The 22,933-nt window shown below is 44.9% G+C and overlaps 1 protein-coding gene across 8 annotated transcripts in view; it reads left to right on the forward strand.

The window, feature by feature from the left end:
• The first annotated feature begins 882 nt into the window (after positions 1-882).
• LOC147621617 (flowering time control protein FCA-like) overlaps positions 883-22,933 on the forward strand; it is a 114,451-nt gene continuing 92,400 nt past the window's right edge. For 4 of the 8 annotated variants that reach the window (XR_015269864.1, XM_086824404.1, XM_086824408.1 and 1 more), the window contains exons 1-2: positions 884-1,468; positions 1,587-1,648. Coding sequence is in view for 7 of the 8 variants with exons in the window: in XM_086824404.1 (XP_086680530.1) it covers positions 1,246-1,468; positions 1,587-1,648 (285 nt within the window). In the remaining variant the exon portion in view is untranslated. Of the gene's footprint in view, positions 1,469-1,586; positions 1,649-22,933 lie in introns of all 8 variants that reach the window. The other 4 variants (XM_086824407.1, XM_086824410.1, XM_086824406.1 and 1 more) reach the window with 2 other exon arrangements.

Here is a 22,933-nt window from a genome sequence, read left to right on the forward strand (position 1 = left end):
TTGACTTTGTTGATGGCACTTGTGTTACATGCATGGCTTGACCTTTAATCACTGTAGCATTATATGGTAGTGATGTGTGTGAACACACTTAGGACCGTCGGGGCACTTTTTCCCTCACTAGGAGGTTTTTTCCCATGTGCGTATGTACACGTTTCTTATCTACTCATTTAGGGGCGTGTACTTATCTTTTGTATCTGGCACACATTTACTCATTCTAATCTACTGAGTTTGTGTGCTCTCAAGCTTCTCTATCTTATGTGTGTGCATTGTTGCAACCCTAACCCTAATTCCAACAATCACTATGTCCCATGTGCTAAAATTACTCCTTGGAGTTGTGTGATTTGCCAATGTCACTTCATTGCCTCCTTTGTACCTATCACCATCTTTTGACTTGCTACTCTTAGTTAGTTTTTTTAAAAACATTCAATGTCTACTTATTTGTTTAATTGCTTGCTAATGTGACCAACCAATTGGTGCCTATTTGGCCATAACCACAATTATTGCATGGAGAATACCTAAACCTAATAAGTTGTCGATATGACCAACCCATTGGTGCCTGTTAGGCCTTAAACTCAATTGTTGCTTGGAGACTACTATTCTTAGGTAGTGAATGCCCAAACCCCAATATAGTTGTTGATATGGCCCATTGCTTTTTGCTTGATCTTGACTAGGATTGCTAATCTTCACTGTCCAATTAACAACTCAAGAGGTTGGATTTTTTATCATGTGGATGTCCCTAATGGGAACCTTGAGGAGGAAGTATATATATGGAGCAACCACTAGAGCCTACTAAGTCTTAGGCATAGTCAACTACACTTTTTGAAAAGCACACAAGACTACACAAGACTTGGCCAACTATGCCTCTTTTGGCAAAGCTAGGTAGAATGAGTGCATAGTCCTGAGTGACCCGTGCACATAGGAGAGAGAAATCCTAGCTTCTAGCATCCAAAACTTGCATGAATGCAACATGGAGAATTGGCTCTGCTCATGTAACCCTAACCAATGGTTACAACTTACCATGGCTAAAAATAACCTGACTTATGCACTTATGTGTGGGACTGAAGGCTAGGTACGTACTTGCACAATTCTGCTCACACGCAGAACAGAGTATGCAGTATTAAGCTCCCGCCATCCTCTCCTCTGCTAATATATACAATATACAAAGGTTGCTTCCCCCACCTGCCGGCTTCTGTGCAGAGGCCAGCGTATTTTCATTTTTGGGGGGTTTTCTGCGTCTTTGTGGCAATGGACGCCCGGCGACAGTTTCATGCGGTGCATGCCCCCTTGCAATCGCAGCAATTCCCGCCTCTCCTGCATCCGCAGGCGGCCGGGCAGCACCCCCGACAGCCTCTTCCCCTTCCGCATTCGCATTTGGGATTGGGTCCCCGCCCGTCTTCCTTCTCTGGCCCTGCCCATCCCTTAGCAGGCCAGAAACGCAATAGTATGGCCCTTCACCATCGCTCTGCAGGTATGCCCTCCATCCATAAAACCCTAATTTCTCATGTTCTTCTCGTCGGTTTTTTCTTTTGGCTCTCATGGCTTTGCAATGATGGTTGGACCGGGGTTTCGATTTCCAATGATAGCAGATGGTGAAGGCTTCTCAAAGCTCTTCGTTGGTTCACTCCCTCGAAACATCTCAGAAGACGAGGTACTCCGCATTGAAGTCTTCTCCTCTCATATTTTTGTACTCTGTTTCCAATCCAACATGTAAAGATCTCGGAAAAGTAGTTTCTACTGGTTTTAGGGTTTTGGAATGTGGCGAAGGATTTGCTCCGTAAAAAGAAACGAACTCTCATTGCATTTCTTCGGCAATAATACTAGAAACCTACGTGATATCCCAAAACACATAACTATGTATTCTGTAAACACAATTTTATCATTAAATTGTAAGACTCTGAGAGCCTTTCTAAACTCTCAACCTCCACATAAGTGACAAGAATCCACTAAACAATGAGAGTAACCTTAAATCTCATGTCTTTGCAAGCCCGGTTATTGTCATAATCTAACCATTGCATCCAGTACATGTTTCACCCACAAGGTTTCCGGTCATGGGCAAAGTCATTTATTACTTCACATAATGATGGAGGCTGCCCTGGTCCTGGCTTCGAGACTCGTTTAGATTAGCCCAATTCATGCTGGAAAATGGTTAACCCAATATCGGTAGGACGTGCAAGAGTTTCTTGAGGACAAGAACCCAAGGTAAGACTAAGGTGCATGCAGACTAGCCTTTAGGGGGGTTGCGACTTTTGAAGCAGTTGAAGAGAAAAGGAAGAAGATGAACATGAGAAGCCGTTTGGGCTAAATGTAAGCACAAAAAGTTTCAAGGTAAAGAGTCGGAGAAGGAAGAACACAAGAACCTGTATGAGGCTACAATGTGGCTGATTGTAAGCACAAAACGATAAAGAGTTAGATATTTTTTCATTAAGCATTGTCCTCTTACATAGAGGGCAAGCTCCTCTTTTTACGTCACCCCAATGTTTGACCATGTATTTTTCTTCTTGAGATGGGAAGAACGGGGATGATTATCTTAGCAAGGGATTGCGGACCAACCACAAAGATTCATCCCATCCTTTCAACCATCTCCAAAAGAGAACAGGGGGTAATGATACATGGAAGGACTTACTCTCTACATAAAACTACTGGTACTGTGCAAGTGCTAACAGAGATAGAAAGCAGCGGAATACATTCAGACACAAGCACACACGAGTAGTCCTAACCCTAATACATGTACTATGTACGATGAAGGAAAGTAAAGAATGTTTTGAAAATACAAAAGATAACCAGAAAGTGATGTCCCTAGATCTCTGTCCCTTAGCCAAAAATGCTAGCTGCAGACATGATTCCAGCTCTCCCAAATTGCATATAGACTTGCACTCCAGATGGCTAAAATCCAAAAATATGAGATGTCATATATAGGGGTTGTCCTCAAAAAGCTCCATGAAAATGTTAGGAATATGTATATTCCGTGGGGGTATCTGCAAACATAGCTTATCCAATAGCCCACAGAGCTATCAATCATAAGCCAATAAAGCTGTCCATAAACCCATATGGCTGAATCATAGGCGCATAATGTTGTCCATGAGCCAACATGGTTGAGATACAATACCCCATGGCAATAGCAAGTGCCCAATGGCTCAATTTCATCCCCAATGGCAATAGCAAGTGCCCAATGGATGTCCATATATTGTTAGCAATCATCTCCTGTCTGTATATTTACACCAGGGCCTCTGCTTGGGTGTGCCCGCCCGATTTAGGTGTTTTCTCAATTTTTTCCCACACTATATTTTTCCCTATTTTCACCAGGTGTGGGAGGCTGGTGGCTCTTGGATTCATTACCTTCCATATGCCATAGTTGTTCGCGTCCAACGGACGGTCCACTGGGAACGTGGGGAGTGTTGGGATCTTCACGTGCCTCTCAGCCATCTCAAGTAAAGTCCAAAACAGTCCACCAATCAGCCACAAAACAGCCCCCCTCTTGCTCACACAGTTCCCAAGAGTTATCAAGAGCCTAGAGCTCTGATACCGTGTCAGAATATGCAGCAGAGATGAAGACAAAATCTGAAAACACAAGAGCAAGTGCACTGCAGAAAAACACAGCAATAGAGAGGGAGAGAGAGAGGCGTGTAACTCTACTATATACACTAGGAATCCCGAAATACTGAATACAAATAGTGTGGGGGTAAGGGGCCATTTTATATGGCCCTTATGATCCGTTAGCAATCATCTCCTGTCTGTATATTTACACCAAGGCCTCTGTTGTGGGTGTGCCCGCCCGATTTAGGTGTTTTCTCATTTTTCCCCCCTCTCCAGATTTGTTGGATGGTAGGGGAAGGATATAGACACAAGATTTCTCTTTATGATGCATGTACTACCAATATGGTGAATGCAATTTTGCAAAGCACAAAGGCAGTCTCTTACACTCAAGGCAAGCACATATGGAGAGGCCCAAGCTTGGAGAAACTAAAAGAAAGGTGCTCTACAAGCCCAGACTCTTACACTCAAGGCAAGCACATAGGGAAAGGCCCAAGCTTGGAGAAACTAAAAGAACGGTGCTCTACAAGCCCTGCCAAAGTGGTCTAAATAGTTAATCAGGCAACTGAAGAAACACCCATGTACAGGGTTCCTACCCCTCTCACTGGTGTGGACAAAGAGAGTGCACGTCACAAGATACCTTCAAGGGTGGTAATTGATATTGATGATAAGGCCTACCCCTCTCACTGGTGGACAAAGAGAGTGCACGTCACAAGATACCTTCAAGGGTGGTAATTGATATTGATGAGGCCACGTATATTGACCAGAGTACAACACACATGTAAGAGACCGCAAGTATTCTGGGGGAGGCCACGGAAGATCAATTTCAAAAAACATGATACAAGCAAAACTCCAGAAAGTACTGCATAAGTCACAGAGGGTAATGTCATTGAGCGCAAAAAGCAAATGAAGCAATGTGGGCAATCCGAAGGATATGCATTGGCAGCAGCAAGGTCACATGCAATGAAACGCCTCATGGGGGTAAGAGGTGTAGGCAACACATAGTTAGATCTGCTATGGGTGTGCCTACACCTTCCTTTGAAGGCTATCGCAAGCACCCTAATGGTCTCGTTAGACAATGGATGTGGTTCTGCCCTGACTGCATGCTTCATTGCTATATAGGCCCTGATTGCATGCTTCATTGCTATATAGTGGATAATAACATAGACCCAAAGCCCAGTCCACCACCCAAGATATGGCCAGTTTACTATAGGAATGAACTTCACAAACGAGGAGGTATATTGTGGGAAAGTGTATACCAGGTGGAGTGCAAGAATGCAGAAGGTGTTGTGCCCACCCCATTGCATAGCAGTGGGGCTTCAAGGTTCTTTACAACTGCAACTTCAAAAGATCCACCATATGAGTCCACTGCTAGCATAGAGGCTAGTGGGTCAAGCATGCAAAATGGCATAAGAGTCAAGTACTGCACGTCAATATCAGAGGAAGCAGCCAAGAAAATAAAGGCTGCTTTGAAAATGAAAGCTATGGTGGTAGAAGAAGTGCAGAGAGTGGAGCACAAGTATGAAGTTTTCAAGATCGAATCCCACGAGGATAATGCACACGTGGGAAAATATGATGTGCATATGAAAGACGAACCGTCTTGTACATGTCCAAATTTTACAGATAGAGACGCCAAGAAGAAGCCGTACCTTGGATGCAAGCACTTGTACTTCATTTATGTACGTGTGCTAGGCTTAAGCTAGAGCAAGAATATGTTCATCCACACCAACCTATCCTATCTGATCTTGAGCTTTACAATGCCTTGTCTCGTAGGAGAACATACCCTAATTTAGAAATTTGAATGCAAGGATAATCAGTTGAGCTTAATCTTTGTGGATGTCACCTCATTGTTGTGTAGAGGGTTCTATTATGCAATGTCTATCTATTGTGCAATGTCTATCTCCTTCAAATACATACTCACTCTTTCCTAAACAAGTACAAAATATGCATTTTTTTTGTGGTGCCGAAATTCAAGGAAAGAAACCTTTATAAATAACATTTAAAAAAATAAATGTAGTTTTTTATTTTGAGTGTTGAACCTCTCCCACTACTATAAATATAGAGGCAAGCTCCAAATCAATTTGTTATATAGCATTGCCACCACCAAGCCTTATTAGAAGAGTAAAACAACCTAAACCCTCCTTCTTTTTGTTTGTGATGGCCTCATCAAATGTTAGCATTGATGTTGTTGATGCGTGTATTGAGAGGGAGGCCACCCGTGGAGATCAAGCAGAAGACCATAGATGGTGCACAAGCATGGGAAGGTCTCACATCCTTTCCACTTCTTGAAAATGATGAAAAATTTTCTCAAGTTAAGGACAAAGTGGTGGGCTTAATTACAATTTGGCGAGTCCATGGTTTCATTGATGAATCATCTGAGCGTGTCTTGCTAGAGGAAGTATGGAAGGGTATGAACACCATTCGCTTACTTTGTGCCTACACCCCCTGGAGAACAAGCGAGGCCCATAGTAGTAAAGATGTTGGTTTTTGCATTTCTGTATTTGGAAGGTGTACGTGAATGAACTTGGTTTATTTTTAATTTACCCCGAATGCATTTAGAATACGAACGGTCAAAAAATTTTGGAATCCCAATGGTTTTCCCGGAATATGGAAAGCCAACAGTTTCAGGAAAATGAAAAGACAAAAAAAATCGAAATGTGAAAGGTCAAAAGTTTTCGGAATTCGAAAGTTCAAAAGATTTTCCGGAATTTGGAAAGCCAAAAGGTTTCGGGAAAGCGGAAAGCCAAGAGATTCCAGAAAAAAAATTTCAGTGATTTTTTTTTTCAGATAACATCTCTTTTTTTCCTTTTTTTCAAAGCATTGAGAAGATTTAAAAAAAAAAACTCTTTTTTTAATATATTTTAAAAGGTTTTTAAAAAAAGACCAGGTGTGGGAGGCTGTCCTGTGGCTCTTGGATTGATCCAGGTGATGACCGACTGCTCCTGCTGCTCCCGCCTCTCTGTAGCTGGCCGACTTGACGTGTGTGTTGGCCGACTCACAGAAGCTGGCCGAGTGGAGCGGCAGCATGTCGTGGACCTTTTAGGGTGCGGTCGGCTGCCTCTTCTACTGGCCGATTGGATAATAGGGGCCATATAAAATGGCCCCTTACCCCCACACTGTTTGTATTCAATATTTCGGGATTCCTAGTGTATATAGAAGAGTTACACGCCTCTCTCTCTCTCCCTCTCTATTGCTGTGTTTTTTTGCAGTGCACTTGCTCTTGTGTTTTCAGATTTTGTCTTCATCTCCACTGCATATTCTGACATATAACCAACTAAGAAGACAAATGCCCAATGGTTGAAATCATAATACAATGATTAAATACCTTGCCTTCAATATTTCTTCGTGATGGAAGCCTTCAAAATAGTCCGAGTAAGGCCCTCAAAGCTTGTACATGATATTATTCTCCTTGGGTAATAAAATACTCCAAGGGGGGGGTCGGCCCATTCCGGCCTCTATGCGGTGTCACACGTGCAAGCTCCATTTTCAGCATTTGTGGATGTTTTGTTCAGCTTTATGTTTTATGCAAAGTGATGATGGATATGTGTTAAGGCTGTGGCTATGTTTAAATGTTTTAATATGCATTGATGGTATCAACAAGTGTGTCAAAGGCCCTAGTCCCCCGAGTACCGCCGCGAGTTACAAGCAGGATGAGATGAGCGATTCTGCAATGTTCTCTACCATGCTAGCCTAGCACATAGAGGCAAAGGGGCTAATTCCAATGCCCACACTTCTCGACGAGGTAGTGGCAGAGACTTCATTGGAGATAACAGGTCTAATATCCATTCTATTGGATTTCGTACTGGTGTGGAGCAAAGAGAGTTCGTCAGAAGATCTGTACGGGATTGGAGCGAAGGAGCATCATTTGCACTCTTGATCCAAGTTAAGTGGGAGGGGATGTCACGTGTACACTCTCCTGAGTGTGACGTGGACATGCTTCTATCCATTGGCCAGCTCAGAGGTCGAGTATGTGGTAGCCAACTCACCAACATAGACACTATAAATAGAAGTCTAGGCCTTTGTCATATTCATTAATTGATTAGTTAGTCATCATTGAGTCATTGAGAGCTCAAGAGCAGTGCTAGCATTGAGTATCTCTATTAAGCATTGTATATAGCTCATGTTAGTAATACATGGTAGATTAGGTTATCTCTCTCTACTATGAGCATGAAAAAGAAGCAATTCGTTGCATGGGTTGAAGTCTCTGATTAAGTGCTAATCGTAATCAATCAATCATAAAAATGCTTCCGCAAGCATTCATGTTACATTACACAGCCCTCAATGTAGAGAAACGATTTGTAGAATTGCAATCGCTTAGAAGAAATGAGATAGGAAATTGAATATCCAAGCATGTGTCACGTGCACGCCCTCTCGATTGTGACGTGGACATGCTTCTACCCATTGGCTAGCAAGGTCGCGTATGTGGCTGGATTTATGTGTTTGTAAGGACTATTGTGCAAGATCATTGTATTATTGTCCAGCTGCCAATGAGCAGCCTAGTGTGGACAAAGTTATTGGGTTATTGTGTCAACACACTTAGTTGGACATTATTATTAGGGTTGGTAGAGTTGGTAGCCAACTCACCAACATTAGCTCACCAACACTAGACACTAAAAATAGGAGTCTAGGCCTTAGTCATACTCATTCATTCATCAGTGAGTCATCATTGAGAACTCAGGAGCAGTGCTACCATTGAACATATTTTGTGTTAGTAATACATGATAGAGTAGGTCATCTCTCTCTCTAATGTGTGTTGATCATGAAACAATAGTTGTTTGTGCATGGGTTTAAGTCTCTGATTAGACGCTAATTGCATTCTATCAATTCATTAACATGCTTCCACAAGCACTCATGCTACATTGGTATCAGAGCGTCAGGTTTTGACGGAAAAAAAGATGCATTTTTTCTCTCTCGTAAGGGCGTGGAGATCCATTGTGAAGAACCTCATCATCATCATCATTGTTTTCACTCAATTTTGTGTTTTTTTTTTCATCAAGGTTGCATTTTGCAAATTTTGTACTAGATAGCTCTTGTGTGTGCAAGGGGCGCTTGGCCAAAGGGAAGAAAGAGGGCCAAACACACCAAATAGAGGGCGGACATAGCAAGCAAGCAAGGCACGTTGTTGGTGCTTCAAATGTAGCCAAACATGGGTGGAAGGAGGCGCATCAGGGGGGGTCTAGTGGTTGGCACTCAAAAGGTTAGATCTGGGAAAGCATAAGGGCGGCCATATTCAATGAAAACGTAGACCTATTCTTCTGTAGGACATCACTGAATAGGCGGAAAAAATGCAGCCCTACTCAGGTTGCATGATAGCACACACTAGGTGGCTGGCCATCACAATCTCAATAGGCTCACCCCACTTATATAGCCATAAGTCAACCTAAAAATAACTGTCGACTTAATAATAGCTTATAATTTATGGATCCTCTATTAAACCCTTAGCCCATGTCATTCTAGCTCATTGCCCTAGGGTCTTCTAACCCAAGATTTGGCTTGCTCCATGTGGTTAGCATTAGGTACTTAATACACTCCCCCACGAGAACATTTCCACTCTTGGATTTGAATTGGAGAAAGTCTAGCCACATCAGACAATTGACTTCAAAAGCAACTTCATGCATGTCTACTCTTTCCATGTAACATGCGGAAGCTCTGGGTAGTCTTCTTTCAGCCCTAAACACTCTTGGAAACCTTCTGATGCAAAAACGCACCATCTGATGCAAAAACGCAGGTAGAGAGAGAGTAGAGAGAGAGAGTGAGAAGTGCTGGAAATTCAGTATATACTATGGTACAAAAAGGTACATGTCTTTGCAGCCATGGGCTGCCTTCTTGAAAAAGGTGATAACACCCCAAAACTGCCCTAGACTAGGACTCCTAATGATTCATACCCCTAGTGGGTTGAATGAATTCAATGAGGAGCACTTGGGCCCTTTTATATGGGTCTTGGACCCCCTTTATGCTGGCCGACTGCTGGCCAGTCATAATTTCATTAAAGTTTATTTAATTCAGCCGACTGGTCATTAATGCTTGTTTTCGATGCTGCGCCTGCGGCCCCCCTTCAACTTGGTTCAGCCGCCTCCACCTCTGGTACAGCCGACTCCCTTGTGGTACAGCCGACAGGCTTTTTCCTCTTGCTCTCCAAGCCCTGCTCTAGTCTACACTGCCAACAGCTCTTTGTGCTCCATTTTCTGGTTCTAATGGTCCTTTTTCTGGCTGCCTTTTCTGGACTAGCTGAGGAACTTTGAAGGTCCGGGAAAGGATTAGGGTTAGCACACAGTAGAGCAAACACACACACACAGTGAGAGAGAGAGTGAGTCGTGCAGCTCCTATGATTCTATATTAAAAATGAGGTACAATCCCACCACATAAAGGTGACCCTAAAAGATAAGGGTTCACATGGGCCGGCCATAAGTGTGCCGGGTGGACCAAATAACTAATAAACTGAACTAGAGTGAACTGGGGGAAAAAACCTCCACTAACTGAAGTAAAAAGTGCCCCAGTGGTCCTAGACTGATCACTAGCACTCCCGTGGGTGCATACAGACGTGTAAAACCCAACAAACCCCCCTGGAGTGATATGTGATCACTGTAAATATCAAGCACCAAGAGGCTGTAAGTGCAAGGCAGTGCGAAAAGCCTCGAACTTTTCTCTGGAAAGTGCCTTGGTGAAGATATCTGCCACATTCTGATCTGTAGGACAGAAGATCAGACTGATATCACCTGCATGGAGTCTCTCCCGAACAAAGTGATAGTGGATCTCGATGTGTTTCGTGCGAGCATGAAACACAGGATTCCTGGCCACTGCAATGGCACTCTGACTGTCACTGTAAATGGTAGTAGACTCCTCTACTAATACATCCATATCAGCCAATAACCTGCGTAGCCAAATGCACTCCACTGTAGTAGTGTATGCGGCTCTGTATTCTGCCTCACAAGATGAACTGGCAACTGTGGTTTGTTTCTTGCTTAACCATGAAATGCATGAAGAGCCAAGAAAGAAACAAAACCCACTCGTGGAACGGCGAGAGTCAAAATCACCTGCCCAATCTGAATCACTGTAAGCATGTAGAGGCATAGACCCCCCTGTGGCATACCATAGGCCAAAGGTCTTGGTGCCCTGCAAGTAACGGAATACACGCTTGACAGCCTGCCAATGTGACATATGTGGGCTGTGCATGAATTTGCTGAGCTGAGAGACTGCAAACTGAATATCTGGCCTCGTATTACACAAGTATATGAGGCAGCCCACAGCCTGTGCATAGGTGGTAACATCAAAAGAATCACTGTCATCATGGATGGACAGTTTCAGCCCCGTTTCCATAGGAGTGCTCATGGGCTTGCAATCCTGAAATTTAAACTTTCTCAGAAGTGTATCCACATACTGAGATTGCATCATACCAATACCCCTATCATTCTGCACAAACTGGATGCCCAAATAGTAATGTAAAGGCCCCAAATCAGACATGTCAAATGTCTGTTGCAATACCCTCTTGAAAGCTGCAATTTCATCGTCATGTGATCCCATAAGCAAGAGATCATCCACATATAGACTGATGATCAGCAGATATGTCAATGTTTTTTTAACATACAAAGTGGCTTCGGATGGACTATTCACAAAGCCCTGGTCAAGTAGGAAGGCATCTATCTTTGCATACCAAGCTCGAGGAGCTTGTTTCAAACCATACAAGGCCTTTTTCAACCTGCATACTTTGCCTTCATGACCATGTGCTGCAAAACCATGGGGTTGCTGTACATAAACTTCCTCCTCGAGGTCCCCATGCAAGAATGCAGTCTTGATGTCGAGTTGGTGAACAACCCAACCATGATGTGCACCCAATGCGGTTACACAACGAAGTGTTGTCATACGGGATGTAGGAGCAAAAGTCTCCTCATAATCAATGCCCTTTTTCTGAGCATAGCCCTTAGCTACGAGACGGGCTTTGTACCTGTCAATAGAGCCATCTGCGTGTCTCTTGATCTTGAAGACCCATTTGGTACCAATTGCTCTTTTGCCTTTGGGCAAATCAACTAAATCCCATGTGTGATTCTTTTCAATAGAATCAAACTCAGCCTGCATGGCTGTTTTCCAATGCACATTTTCACATGCATCCTCATAACTATCAGGCTCATCATCATCCTGTAAACTGGCTGCCATAACCATGTCAATGTCAATAACATCTGCATGCTCAAATGACCTTGTCTCTCTACGAGTGCGGCCAACAAGAGGTGCCTCAAGATGGCTGTCCTGCAAGGTACGAAGATACCATCTCGGTATCGGCCTTGCCCCCTGTGTTGCAACGGGTTCTTGAGGTACCATGTGCTGAATATTCGGTTCAGCTCTTGGCTGATTTTCAGCATGCATAGGTGGACCAACCGGCTGAATTTCAGCATCATGTACTTGTTGCCCATCTGTGGAATAGAAATCCATAGGCAGTAGGTTTTCAAAGACATCATTTGTAGCCTGAAAAGCATCAAAATCAGCAATGGATAATTCTGATTTTTCATCAAAAATCACATCCCTGCTGACAAACAACTTCTTGGAGGAGGGGTCGTACAACCGGTAACCTTTGCTTTCACGGCTGTACCCCACAAACAAGCATTTAGTGGCCTTGTCATCTAGTTTCCTTCGCAACTCTTGCGGTACGTGGGCATATGCAACACACCCAAAAGTACGGAAATGTGACACTGTAGGCTTGCGATCATACCAAGCCTCAAAAGGTGTCAATGTCTTCAGTGCCTTGGTAGGGCATCTGTTCAATACATGACAAGCACACATGATGGCCTCCATCCAAAACACATGTGGTAGCTTCTTGCCCTTAAGCATGCAACGGGCCATCTCCATAAGTGACCTGTTCTTTCTTTCCGCTACCCCATTCTGCTGAGGGGTGTACCTTGTAGTGTACTGATGCTGAATACCTTTTCCAACGAGGTAAGAATTCAGCCGGGAAGACATGTACTCCCCCCCTCTGTCTGACCGTAAGGTCTTGACTCTACAACTAGAGTCAGTCTCTGTAAGTGCAACAAAAGCCAGAAATGCATCATAGACCTCTGACTTTCTAGTCAAAGGGTACACCCAACACATCCGAGTGAAATCATCAATGAATGTGGCAAAGTAGAAGTAGCCACCCAATGATTTGGTCTGCATCGGACCACACAAGTCACTGTGTATGAGCTGCAATTTCTGTGTTGCCCTCAAAGCTTGATCACGGGGAAAAGAGAAGCGATGCATTTTGCCCAAAATACATCCCTCGCATATGTGATCCAATGGTTTCTCCAATAGAGGTAAATCTCTGACCATAGAATGTCTCTGAAGCAACAATAAGCTGCCATAATTGACATGCCCCATGCGTGCATGCCACAACTCCGCATCTACCATAGATGGAGTACGATCAGTGAGTACATAAGCGGACTGATCTATAGGCTGAAATGTATCAAGCTGATACAACCCATGGCTCAATGTGCCAGTAAGCAGTAGACCTTCCGTCCCCTTGCTTCTGACAATACATCTATCGTCATCAAAACTGACATGCAAGCCACACTGTGCCATAGAAGAAATGGAGAGCAAGTTCTTCTTGATGCCTGGCACAAATAAGGCATCCTGTAGGCGAAGAATGGAGCCATCAATGGCTGTCAACTGGATCTCTCCTATGCCACGAACTGGGTAGGATGCATTGTTGGCACACTGAACTGACTTGCCAACAGGGGCAGGGCTTACATTACAAAACAACTCTCTGCGAGATGTGATATGCTTTGAAGCACCACTGTCAAAGTACCATGTACGAGCATGATCTGTCATACTGAGAGCATGTAAAGAGGGTGCATAACTGCAAGTATAGAAGCAATAATCCCTGTCTACTGCATAGGAAGCAGTCTCAGTGGATGCTACGGAATGAGAGGCATCTGTGGCAGACATCCCTGACTCCTTGTCCTTCTTCTCCTTCTCTTTGGCAATCCTCTTCCTGCAATCTATGATATAATGGCCTGGCTTCTTGCAATAGTGACACTTGCCCTTCTTCTTGGGCTGTCCATCAGACCCTTTAGTGTCCTGTGAGGAGCCACCACCACCTGTACTTTTTGACTTGGGCTGAAACTTGCCCTTGCCTTTATGATCAGCAGCATAAGCTTTATCGGCAGCTGCCTGATCCACCCCCAAGTTCTTCCTCGTTTGCTCTTCCTGCAACAACAACCCAACCAAGTCTTGGAACGTCAACGGTTCCCGGGCATGTCGCATGGAAAGAGAAAGAGAAGTATGAAAAGAGAGGTAGGATGGTGGCAAAGAATCCATAGTCCTTGAGACTATCTGTGCATCTGACATAATCTCATCTACATTGATGAGTTGCTCACGCAAATCCTGTATTTTGTTCACATGTGAACTCATTTCCTCTCCTTCATGCATCTTGACATTCTCCAATTCCTTCTTTAAGAAGGATATACGAGCCTCATTCCTGGCTGCATACATATGTTCCAATGTCGTCCACGCTATCCTCGATGTACCCGCAGACCGGATATGAGGAATAATGGAACGTTGGACCGACAAAGCAATCAATGAGAGTGCCTGTGCATCCCTCGAATCCCAAGCCTTTTGGGCGTTTGTCCTTTGAACTGGGGCTACCTGCACCTGTACTCCTCTCCCACGAGCACCCCCCTGCGGAGGAGTCTCTGGGGCAATAGGAACTGGACGTGCCTCGTCCCCACTGACATAATCCCAAAGATTCTTGGCGACCAACACATTCTTCAGCATGAAACTCCACAAGGAATAGTTTGTCCCATCAAGCTTGTCCTCTTTGGACACAAAAGTGAACACATCATTCCCTGGAGCAGCCATTGTATGCAGAACAAATGCCTGCAAATGCCCAAATGTGTACAAACTCTGCTGGCAGACTTCCAAGCAGAAAAAAATACTCTACAAGAGTATCAACCTGTGTGCAAAGAACAAAAACCCCAATAATTGCCTGCAAGCTGTGTCCTTTGAATGTGCTTTCAATGCACCAACTGACCAACCTTGCAGCAAGTAAACCCTGGAAATGCCCAAAAAAAAATGCTGCACCCAACTGCTTTGCAAATACCTGCACCCAAATGTTCTGCCAATGCCTGCAGAGACAATCTACAGAAGGAAAACCCAAACTGAAGATTCACTTACAGGTACATATGCAGGTGCTGATGACAGACAGCTGGCTTGGCTGAACGTCGAGCTGAGCTGTAGCAGCTGGAGCTGGAGCAGTTGTACGGCGCAAAGCTGCAGGAGGGCAGCGTAGAGTATGCAGGAAGGCGGCGACTGTACGGCGCCTGGAGACAGCAACAGGCGGTGGCCTGGTCTGCTGAGTTGCTGGCGGCGGCGACTTCTGGTCAAGGGCAGAGCTGTAGCAACAGTACGGGCTGCTGTCAGGCAGTACGGGCAGACACAGCAGCAGTACGGGCAGCTCTCTCTGATGGCGGGCTGCAGCAGCAACTGACGACGGGTACTCTCCAGGCTCTGATACCAAATGAAGGTCCGGGAAAGGATTAGGGTTAGCACACAGTAGAGCAAACACACACACACAGTGAGAGAGAGAGTGAGTCGTGCAGCTCCTATGATTCTATATTAAAAATGAGGTACAATCCCACCACATAAAGGTGACCCTAAAAGATAAGGGTTCACATGGGCCGGCCATAAGTGTGCCGGGTGGACCAAATAACTAATAAACTGAACTAGAGTGAACTGGGGGAAAAAACCTCCACTAACTGAAGTAAAAAGTGCCCCAGTGGTCCTAGACTGATCACTAGCACTCCCGTGGGTGCATACAGACGTGTAAAACCCAACAAACTTGTCCATGGGCATCTGTGCACATGACATCCCCCTCTGCTAAACTTGATGACGGGATTCCAACCTGCTCTTGGATGACTGTCATCATCCCAATCCTTTTCTCGAAGTCCCTCTGTCATCATCCATCCCTGGCAACCCTTTTTCTCTGAGTGTCCGGCCTGTTCTCCAAACCACTCTGTCTCTGACGAAGATCTATGCATCTGGTCTTCCTCTACTCCACAATCCATTCCTGCCTTGACTCTGAACACCGTCTTGGTCTTCTTTCCTGGAATTGAGTCTGGCACTCTCACATCACCCTTGGAGGATCAACCTCCCTTGGGACCGTTACCTGAGAACCTATCTGGCTCACGGAACTGCCATCCCCATCTGGCACTGTGGAACACCACCAACTAACCTCCTGGGAGTTCTTCCCGATCTGTGTTCTCGCCTTGCGCTTCGAATCCGTGTCCGTGTACTTTCCTGTACCTTGGACCTGTACACCATCATATGGGACTGAATCAGTGTTTAGCTTTGCTGAGCTTGATGCTCTGATACCAATGTAACATGCGGAAGCTCTGGGTAGTCTTCTTTCAGCCCTAAACACTCTTGGAAACCTTCTGATGCAAAAACGCACCATCTGATGCAAAAACGCAGGTAGAGAGAGAGTAGAGAGAGAGAGTGAGAAGTGCTGGAAATTCAGTATATACTATGGTACAAAAAGGTACATGTCTTTGCAGCCATGGGCTGCCTTCTTGAAAAAGGTGATAACACCCCAAAACTGCCCTAGACTAGGACTCCTAATGATTCATACCCCTAGTGGGTTGAATGAATTCAATGAGGAGCACTTGGGCCCTTTTATATGGGTCTTGGACCCCCTTTATGCTGGCCGACTGCTGGCCAGTCATAATTTCATTAAAGTTTATTTAATTCAGCCGACTGGTCATTAATGCTTGTTTTCGATGATGCGCCTGCGGCCCCCCTTCAACTTGGTTCAGCCGCCTCCACCTCTGGTACAGCCGACTCCCTTGTGGTACAGCCGACAGGCTTTTTCCTCTTGCTCTCCAAGCCCTGCTCCAGTCTACACTGCCAACAGCTCTCTGTGCTCCATTTTCTGGTTCTAATGGTCCTTTTTCTGGCTGCCTTTTCTGGACTAGCTGAGGAACTTGTCCATGGGCATCTGTGCACATGACATTCCACATAGCTACCTATATAGGAACCAACTTAGTCATAAGCCACCGCTCCTGTAGGACTATCTTTGTGGAATAAAAGGCAAAATGAAACTAGCATAAATTTGAATACTTGAAGTTTTGCTGTTGCTAAGGATCTTAGGCAAACTTGACTATTGGGATGTACCTCTTTCAACCATATGGTCGCCTGGAGACGTATGCACGAAGCGTATCCTCCAAAATCTAATGCACCCTCTCTGTTTGCCTATTAGATTGAGGATGCACCCTTTGTTTGCCTAATCAGATTGAGGATGATTAGCAAATATCTCCCTAACGAGAATCATATAACTATCATGTATCTAAGCACTCTCATCATGAAGAATATGAGAGAATGCTCACATTAGGACGGTGTTCACACTAGAACACCACTGATAAAACATATCAGGCTTGTGTTCATACTAGAGAACCACTGATAAATCTTGTGGCTACTATAAGCGCATAGCACTAAAAAATGACAAACCATGTTAGTACCACATATAACACTAGATGTGCCACGCAGCAATACTGTCGTAAATCTCCCATATGTGGCAAGAACGTGGAGTCTAGTGACCTGTTGGTGGAGCTGGAACTTGCACTGTACTAATATGAAGGTGGGAGACTTGAAGGGCTAGTCCCCCATTCTCCTCCTCAAATGGCATGATGACTACAACCTTTGTGGCCCAAGTGATTGTGCTCCACATAACAATACGGGTGGGGGCTCGATCCATAGTGAAAATGCGTAGGATCCGTTGCCAAACCTTTTGAGCCTTTGGGCAATCCCAAAGACAATGATGTTGAGGCTCCTGAGGGTGGCCACACCTCGGACATAATGCTGGTCTACCCCCAATGGCCCACCAAGTGCCCACTACCAAGCTCGTATGTGCCAGTTGTTGCATGAAGAGAGCGATCTTCCTGACCGAAAACTATCCACAGCCGCTTCGAAAAATCTGAGAGAAAATGTGGCGGGAGGCCTTGGGACTACTAGTGTCTTGCAGCTATTGCCCTCAACCTTTGGCATCTGAATCGTACGGCCCAACAGTGCACTATATGTAAAAAAGGGGGTGATAGGCATATCCTCACTATCCTCTAGATCATGCTAGGTCCACTCTCCCAGGTGAGGCTGGCCCTACCAAATCCATAATCGCCATGACGATGATATTCCATGGATACTTGTAATCATCTTTTGTCTCATAGGTCCATAGGCTGTAACAATGGATTCATCCTGGCCTCGCAACCTGCGGCGGATACCATCTCTCTGCCTAGTGGGCTTGCAATCTCAAAGAGCTCCCTATTGGCCTTGTCTCTTGCTTGCGTCCAAAAAGAGGCCCTAGCATGGTATTTGAACTCCACCCTATGGATTTGAGCTTGGTGGGGGTAGCAACCAATTGACTCTCAATCCACGGGCTATTTGGTGTACTCTCCTGAAGCTGTGGGGGAGAAGTTAGGCCCTGCGAAAGCTCCTCTCTTGCTCTTGGAAGTGTAAGCCCAGCGGGGCGTGTAGTGACAGACTCAACCACGTGTCCAAGAGATAAAGATATAAAGTGTCATGTGCACAGTGTGTATCTACCGTGTGCTACACGCACGCAAGACTAGTTTCGAGGCTTGGGGAAGCTTGGAGCTAGGCAGGCTGATTGACGAGCTGAGTTAGGGAAATACTAACAGGCAGGCACCCAAGTATGGACGGGCGGGCGCCCAAGTGTGGACGCCTGATGACCGGCCAAGAGCCTAAAAAAGGGTGGCCAAGGTTAGTTATTGGGATATAGAGAGTCTCGCGAGTTTGTGAGAGCTCTATGGTCTTGGAGCCTGGATCTAGTGCAGACGTGCACCTCCTTTACGCAGCCGAGGCCGGCAGCAATCTCGTGGCCCGCGAGGGCAGCTTCGTGGCGGTATGGTACGTCGCGAGGAGGAGGTTGGTCGGTACGTCAACCTAGTTAGCTCAGCTCGTGGCTCGTGGCTCGGTGGGGACAGCCAAGTCTGTGGGCTTGCCTGCGGCTGTCATGGTTGGGAGGTGAGTCAGGCTTGCACCCCCTTGTTTGTTTGCTCGTTTGAGTCTCGAACCAAGAACGATCACGAGGAGATCCGTGGGGATTTGACAGTGGTATCAGAGCATACCTCGTGAACGAGCAAGTCGGTAGGTAGAGAAGATGAGGTCGAAGAAAGATGTGTGTTAAAAAGCTTGCTGTTTTTCTGTGCATACTGTTGTTTTCAGATTTAGTATGAGTTTTTCTTCATCAAAGAAACCCATGTTGATGGGGATGGTAGTTTAGTACGGGTTGATTGCTTTGCAAAGAAGAGGAAAGACAGTCGCATGACCGTAGAGAGAAAATAGAAAAAAAAAAGCATGTTCGTTGCTTTTGGCGTAAGAGAGAGAGCGAGAGAAGTGCTGGATTGCAGATTCACGTTGGCGAGTGGGCATGCTAGCCGAGTGCTACTGGACACGTGCGGTTGGCGGTTTTGAGGGCGCAAGTGCATGGGCGGCCAGGGCCAGTTGGCTGGCAGGCGCCTAGGCCTGCGTAGCCAAGCGGCCAGGCTTGTGCAGCCAGCCCAGGCCCAGCGAGGCAGGCGTCTATGCCTACGCCACCTTGTGGCCACGCTTATGTGAGGGAGGTGCAGTCCACCTGTGCGCAAGCAACCGCCCGACAGGAAAGCAAGCGCCGGAAGCTTCAATCGCGGTTGGAGTCCCTTGTGGAACGCGAAGGCTTGCCGACTACGGAAGGTACCGATGCCGATCTTTTTGACGATTGTGTGTCAAAATCAGATTTCCAAGAGTTCAAAGTAGCTCTTGAAGCTTCTTCGACGGAACGTCAGGCACAAATCGCAGCCCAGATGCAAGCTTTGCAGAACTCCATTGCTCTATTGACCACTACCCTCGCTACTTTCTCGGGTATGGATACCTTGGCTTCAGCTTTGGGTCCCAACATTACTCCGGAACTGTTCGTGGGCGAGCAAAAGCAGCGCACCAAGGAGATCGTGGACACGTGGCTACATAAGTGGCAAGTTCACTTTCAGTTTCATCCATATGATGACGGAAAGAAAATACAGTTAGCAGCAGGTTTCTTGTCCGGCAAAGCTTTGCTTTGGTGGAAGGAACTCAACCATAAGCCAATGACTTGGGCACAATTCGAAGACGTCTTCAAGAAAGAATTCCTCAAGAAAGAGGATGATTCTGATGTTGTTGCCCGGCTTTCAGCTTTGACCATGACCTCGCAGCACCTCACTTATGAGGTCTACCTCCAGAAGTTTCGTGACTTGCAGATGAAAGCTACAAAGATGGATCCCACTACTCTTTTGGGGTTTTTCGTAGAGCTGGGTTACCAGACTCGTACTGTTTACAGGTTAAAAATAACAAATGTAAAACATTGGACGAGGCCATTCATTCAGCTCGAATCTATGATGATACAATGGTCTCTTCCAAGTCGAAATCCGTTACTGAGCAGGGAAACAACCATAAAGAAGTTCTCTGTACCTATGGCTAACACGATAGAAGGAAAGTCTTCGGACCAACCTTCGAAGAATTCAAGTTCGACACCAGCGAAGAAGAAACGACTCCTTAGGGCTTTAAAGCTCAAGAAGGAAGGACGTTGTTTTATCTGCCAAAAAAAAGGACACATGCGTAACGAGTGCTCGAAGCAAAAGGATACCAAGACAAACGCAGGACCCAAGCCAAAGGCAGCTAACCAGTTGTCTTTGACAGGTATGTCAATTACTGTACTTTCTCGCCCTAGTACTTGTTCTGATTGTCTGTTCAATTCTAAAGTATTTGGCTTGCATGATCTTCTCCGAGTTTATGGAGAAGTGAATGGCCATAAGAATCACATTCTTTTAGATCCTGGCAACTCACACAATTTTGTTAACTACAAACTTGTGCAGAAATTGAGTCTTGATACGACACTCAGCGACCATACCTATGAGGTACGCCTACCTGCAGGAAGACAAGTTTGGGATCGAAAGGTGGAGATGCTTCCAATCCAGATTCAGAACTACAAAGACACATGCATCTAGAAAATGTAGACTTGTTATTAGGGATTGAGTGGTTTAAGACTCTTGAAGTCCAGATAGATTGGTCTAGTCATATTTTTTCTTTTCAGCATAAGGACACCGAGTATAGTATTTTAGGTGATTGTATTCATCCCTCTCAGGGACCTCTTGTAAATACAATTGATTTTGAAAATATAATGGATTCTTCTTTGTATACCGCTTTCCATTGTGTATTGATTCCACTTTCTTCCTTTCTTATCCTTTCTTTGGATGTAAATGAATTAAGTGTGTTTGAAAGCAAAGAATTATAGAAGATACTTGATTCGTTTCAAGGTGTATTTCCTAAGGAACTGCCATCGGGTTTACCACCTGAACGGGCAGTAGATCATCGTATTGACTTGATCCTTGGTGCTCATCCTGTCAGTATTCCACCTTATAGGATGAGCCAAGCTGAGGAAGATGAGTTGGCTAAACAACTCGAAGATTATTTGAGGATGGGCCAGATCCGTCCAAGTAAATCACCTTGGGGTGCACTTGTGTTGCTTAGGAGAAAGAAGGACAATACTTGGAGAATGTGTATAGATTACAAGAGATTGAACAAGCTGACCATTAAGAACCGTTATCCTCTCCCTAGATCAGATGACCTGATTGACCGGTTAGCAGGAGCGAAATATTTCACGAAGATAGATTTACGTACTGGCTATCACCAGATATGTATTCATGAAAGCCATGTCGAAAGAACCGCCTTTCGGACTAGGTATGGCCATTACGAGTTTCTCGTATAACCTTTTGGGTTAACCAATTCTCCAGTCACTTTCCAGCAAATGATGAACGATCTTTTTCGTGAACATTTGGGGAAATTTGTGGTGGTGTTCCTGGATGACATTTTGATTTATAGTCGTACTCTTGAGGATCATGTCAGACACCTCACGATTGTCTTATCTATTTTAAGACAGAATCGACTATATGCTAAGTTAAGTAAATGTGAGTTCTTTATGACCGACATGATTTACTTGGGACACAAGATCACTAGAGATGGATTGAGCATTGACTATGACCAAGTTCAGAAGGTTCTGGACTGGCCTATACCATGAACAGTGAAACAACTTCGTTCTTTTCTCGGTTTTGTTGTTTTTCTTCGGAAATCTGTATGGGAGTACTCTCAGCTCACACTACCGATAACCGACTTATTGAAAGGTCGTGGACGTAAGTCAAATTAGCCTATCACTTGGAATAACGATTTGGATATGGCCTTCAGACTTTTGAAAGATAAAGTCAAGGAAGCCCCTATCTTAGCATTACCCGATCCTAGTCGGCCTTATGTTCTTGAAACTGATGTCAGTGACTATGCTATCGGGGTTGCTCTATTTCAAGATGGTAGACCGGTTGCTTTTGAAAGTAAAAAGCTAGACGACACTCAATCTCGTTGGCCTACTCTTGAGAAGGAGCTTCATGCTGTGATTCATGCTCTTAAGGTTTGGAGACATTATTTATATGGCTCCAAGTTTGTGGTATTGACTGATCATCAGTCAATCATCAGTCAATCAAGTATGTGTGTGATGTGGATGATTTGAGAGGAAGGAAAGCTCGTTGGGTGGAGTTAATGCAAGATTTTGATTTTGAGATCCGCCATCGGAAAGGGTCCATGAACAGTGTTGCAGATGCGCTTAGTTGGATTAGAGAGGTGAATACTTTGTCGTTCACCGAGATTTCTACTGACTTATTTCAGTCTTTGAGAGGGCTTTGCAGGACTGATAGTTATTTTGGTCCATTTTGGCAGAAGATCCAGGACGGGAGCTGATTGATTGACCAAGACTTGATGACTGAGCAGTCTATCATTCAGGCTGCAGGAGACCAGTGGATGATTCGGAATGGTTTACTATTCTGTAATGACAAAATTTGTGTACCACAGATCTCGGACATTAGGTCCAAGATTCTTAATGAGTGTCACGACGCCCCTTCTACTGGACACCCTGGGCTACACAGGACGTTATTGTTAGTGAAACACACTTTTTATTGGCCAAAGATGAAAGGGTATGTAGAAGATTATGTTCTCAAGTGTCAAATTTGTCAGGCAAATAAAGCTGAACGCTTTAGACAGGCTGGGTTGTTGCATCCTTTGCAAATCCCAGGTAATAAATGGGAAAGTATTTCCATGGATTTTATTACCGGATTGCCAAGACACCGTTCACCCATAGAGTTCTCTGAAGGAACGATGGTGTATTTGCGAGTTCTGAAAGATTCCGAGACTTTACGGACAGGTCGATCTCCGAAATTATCCCCTAGATACTGTGGACCATTTCGTATTACATGACGGATTGGTTCAGTTGCATATGAATTGGATTTGCCTTCTCATGTGAATGTTCATCCTGTATTTCATGTAAGTAGACTTAAGGAAGTACTGGGTGGAGTAGATCAGTTAGTTACTCCTCAAGAAATTA

The sequence above is a fragment of the Cibotium barometz genome, chromosome 30, assembly GCF_041138505.1.
Source record: "Cibotium barometz isolate CiBa-2024 chromosome 30, ASM4113850v1, whole genome shotgun sequence".
Taxonomy (NCBI): Eukaryota; Viridiplantae; Streptophyta; class Polypodiopsida; order Cyatheales; family Cibotiaceae; genus Cibotium; species Cibotium barometz.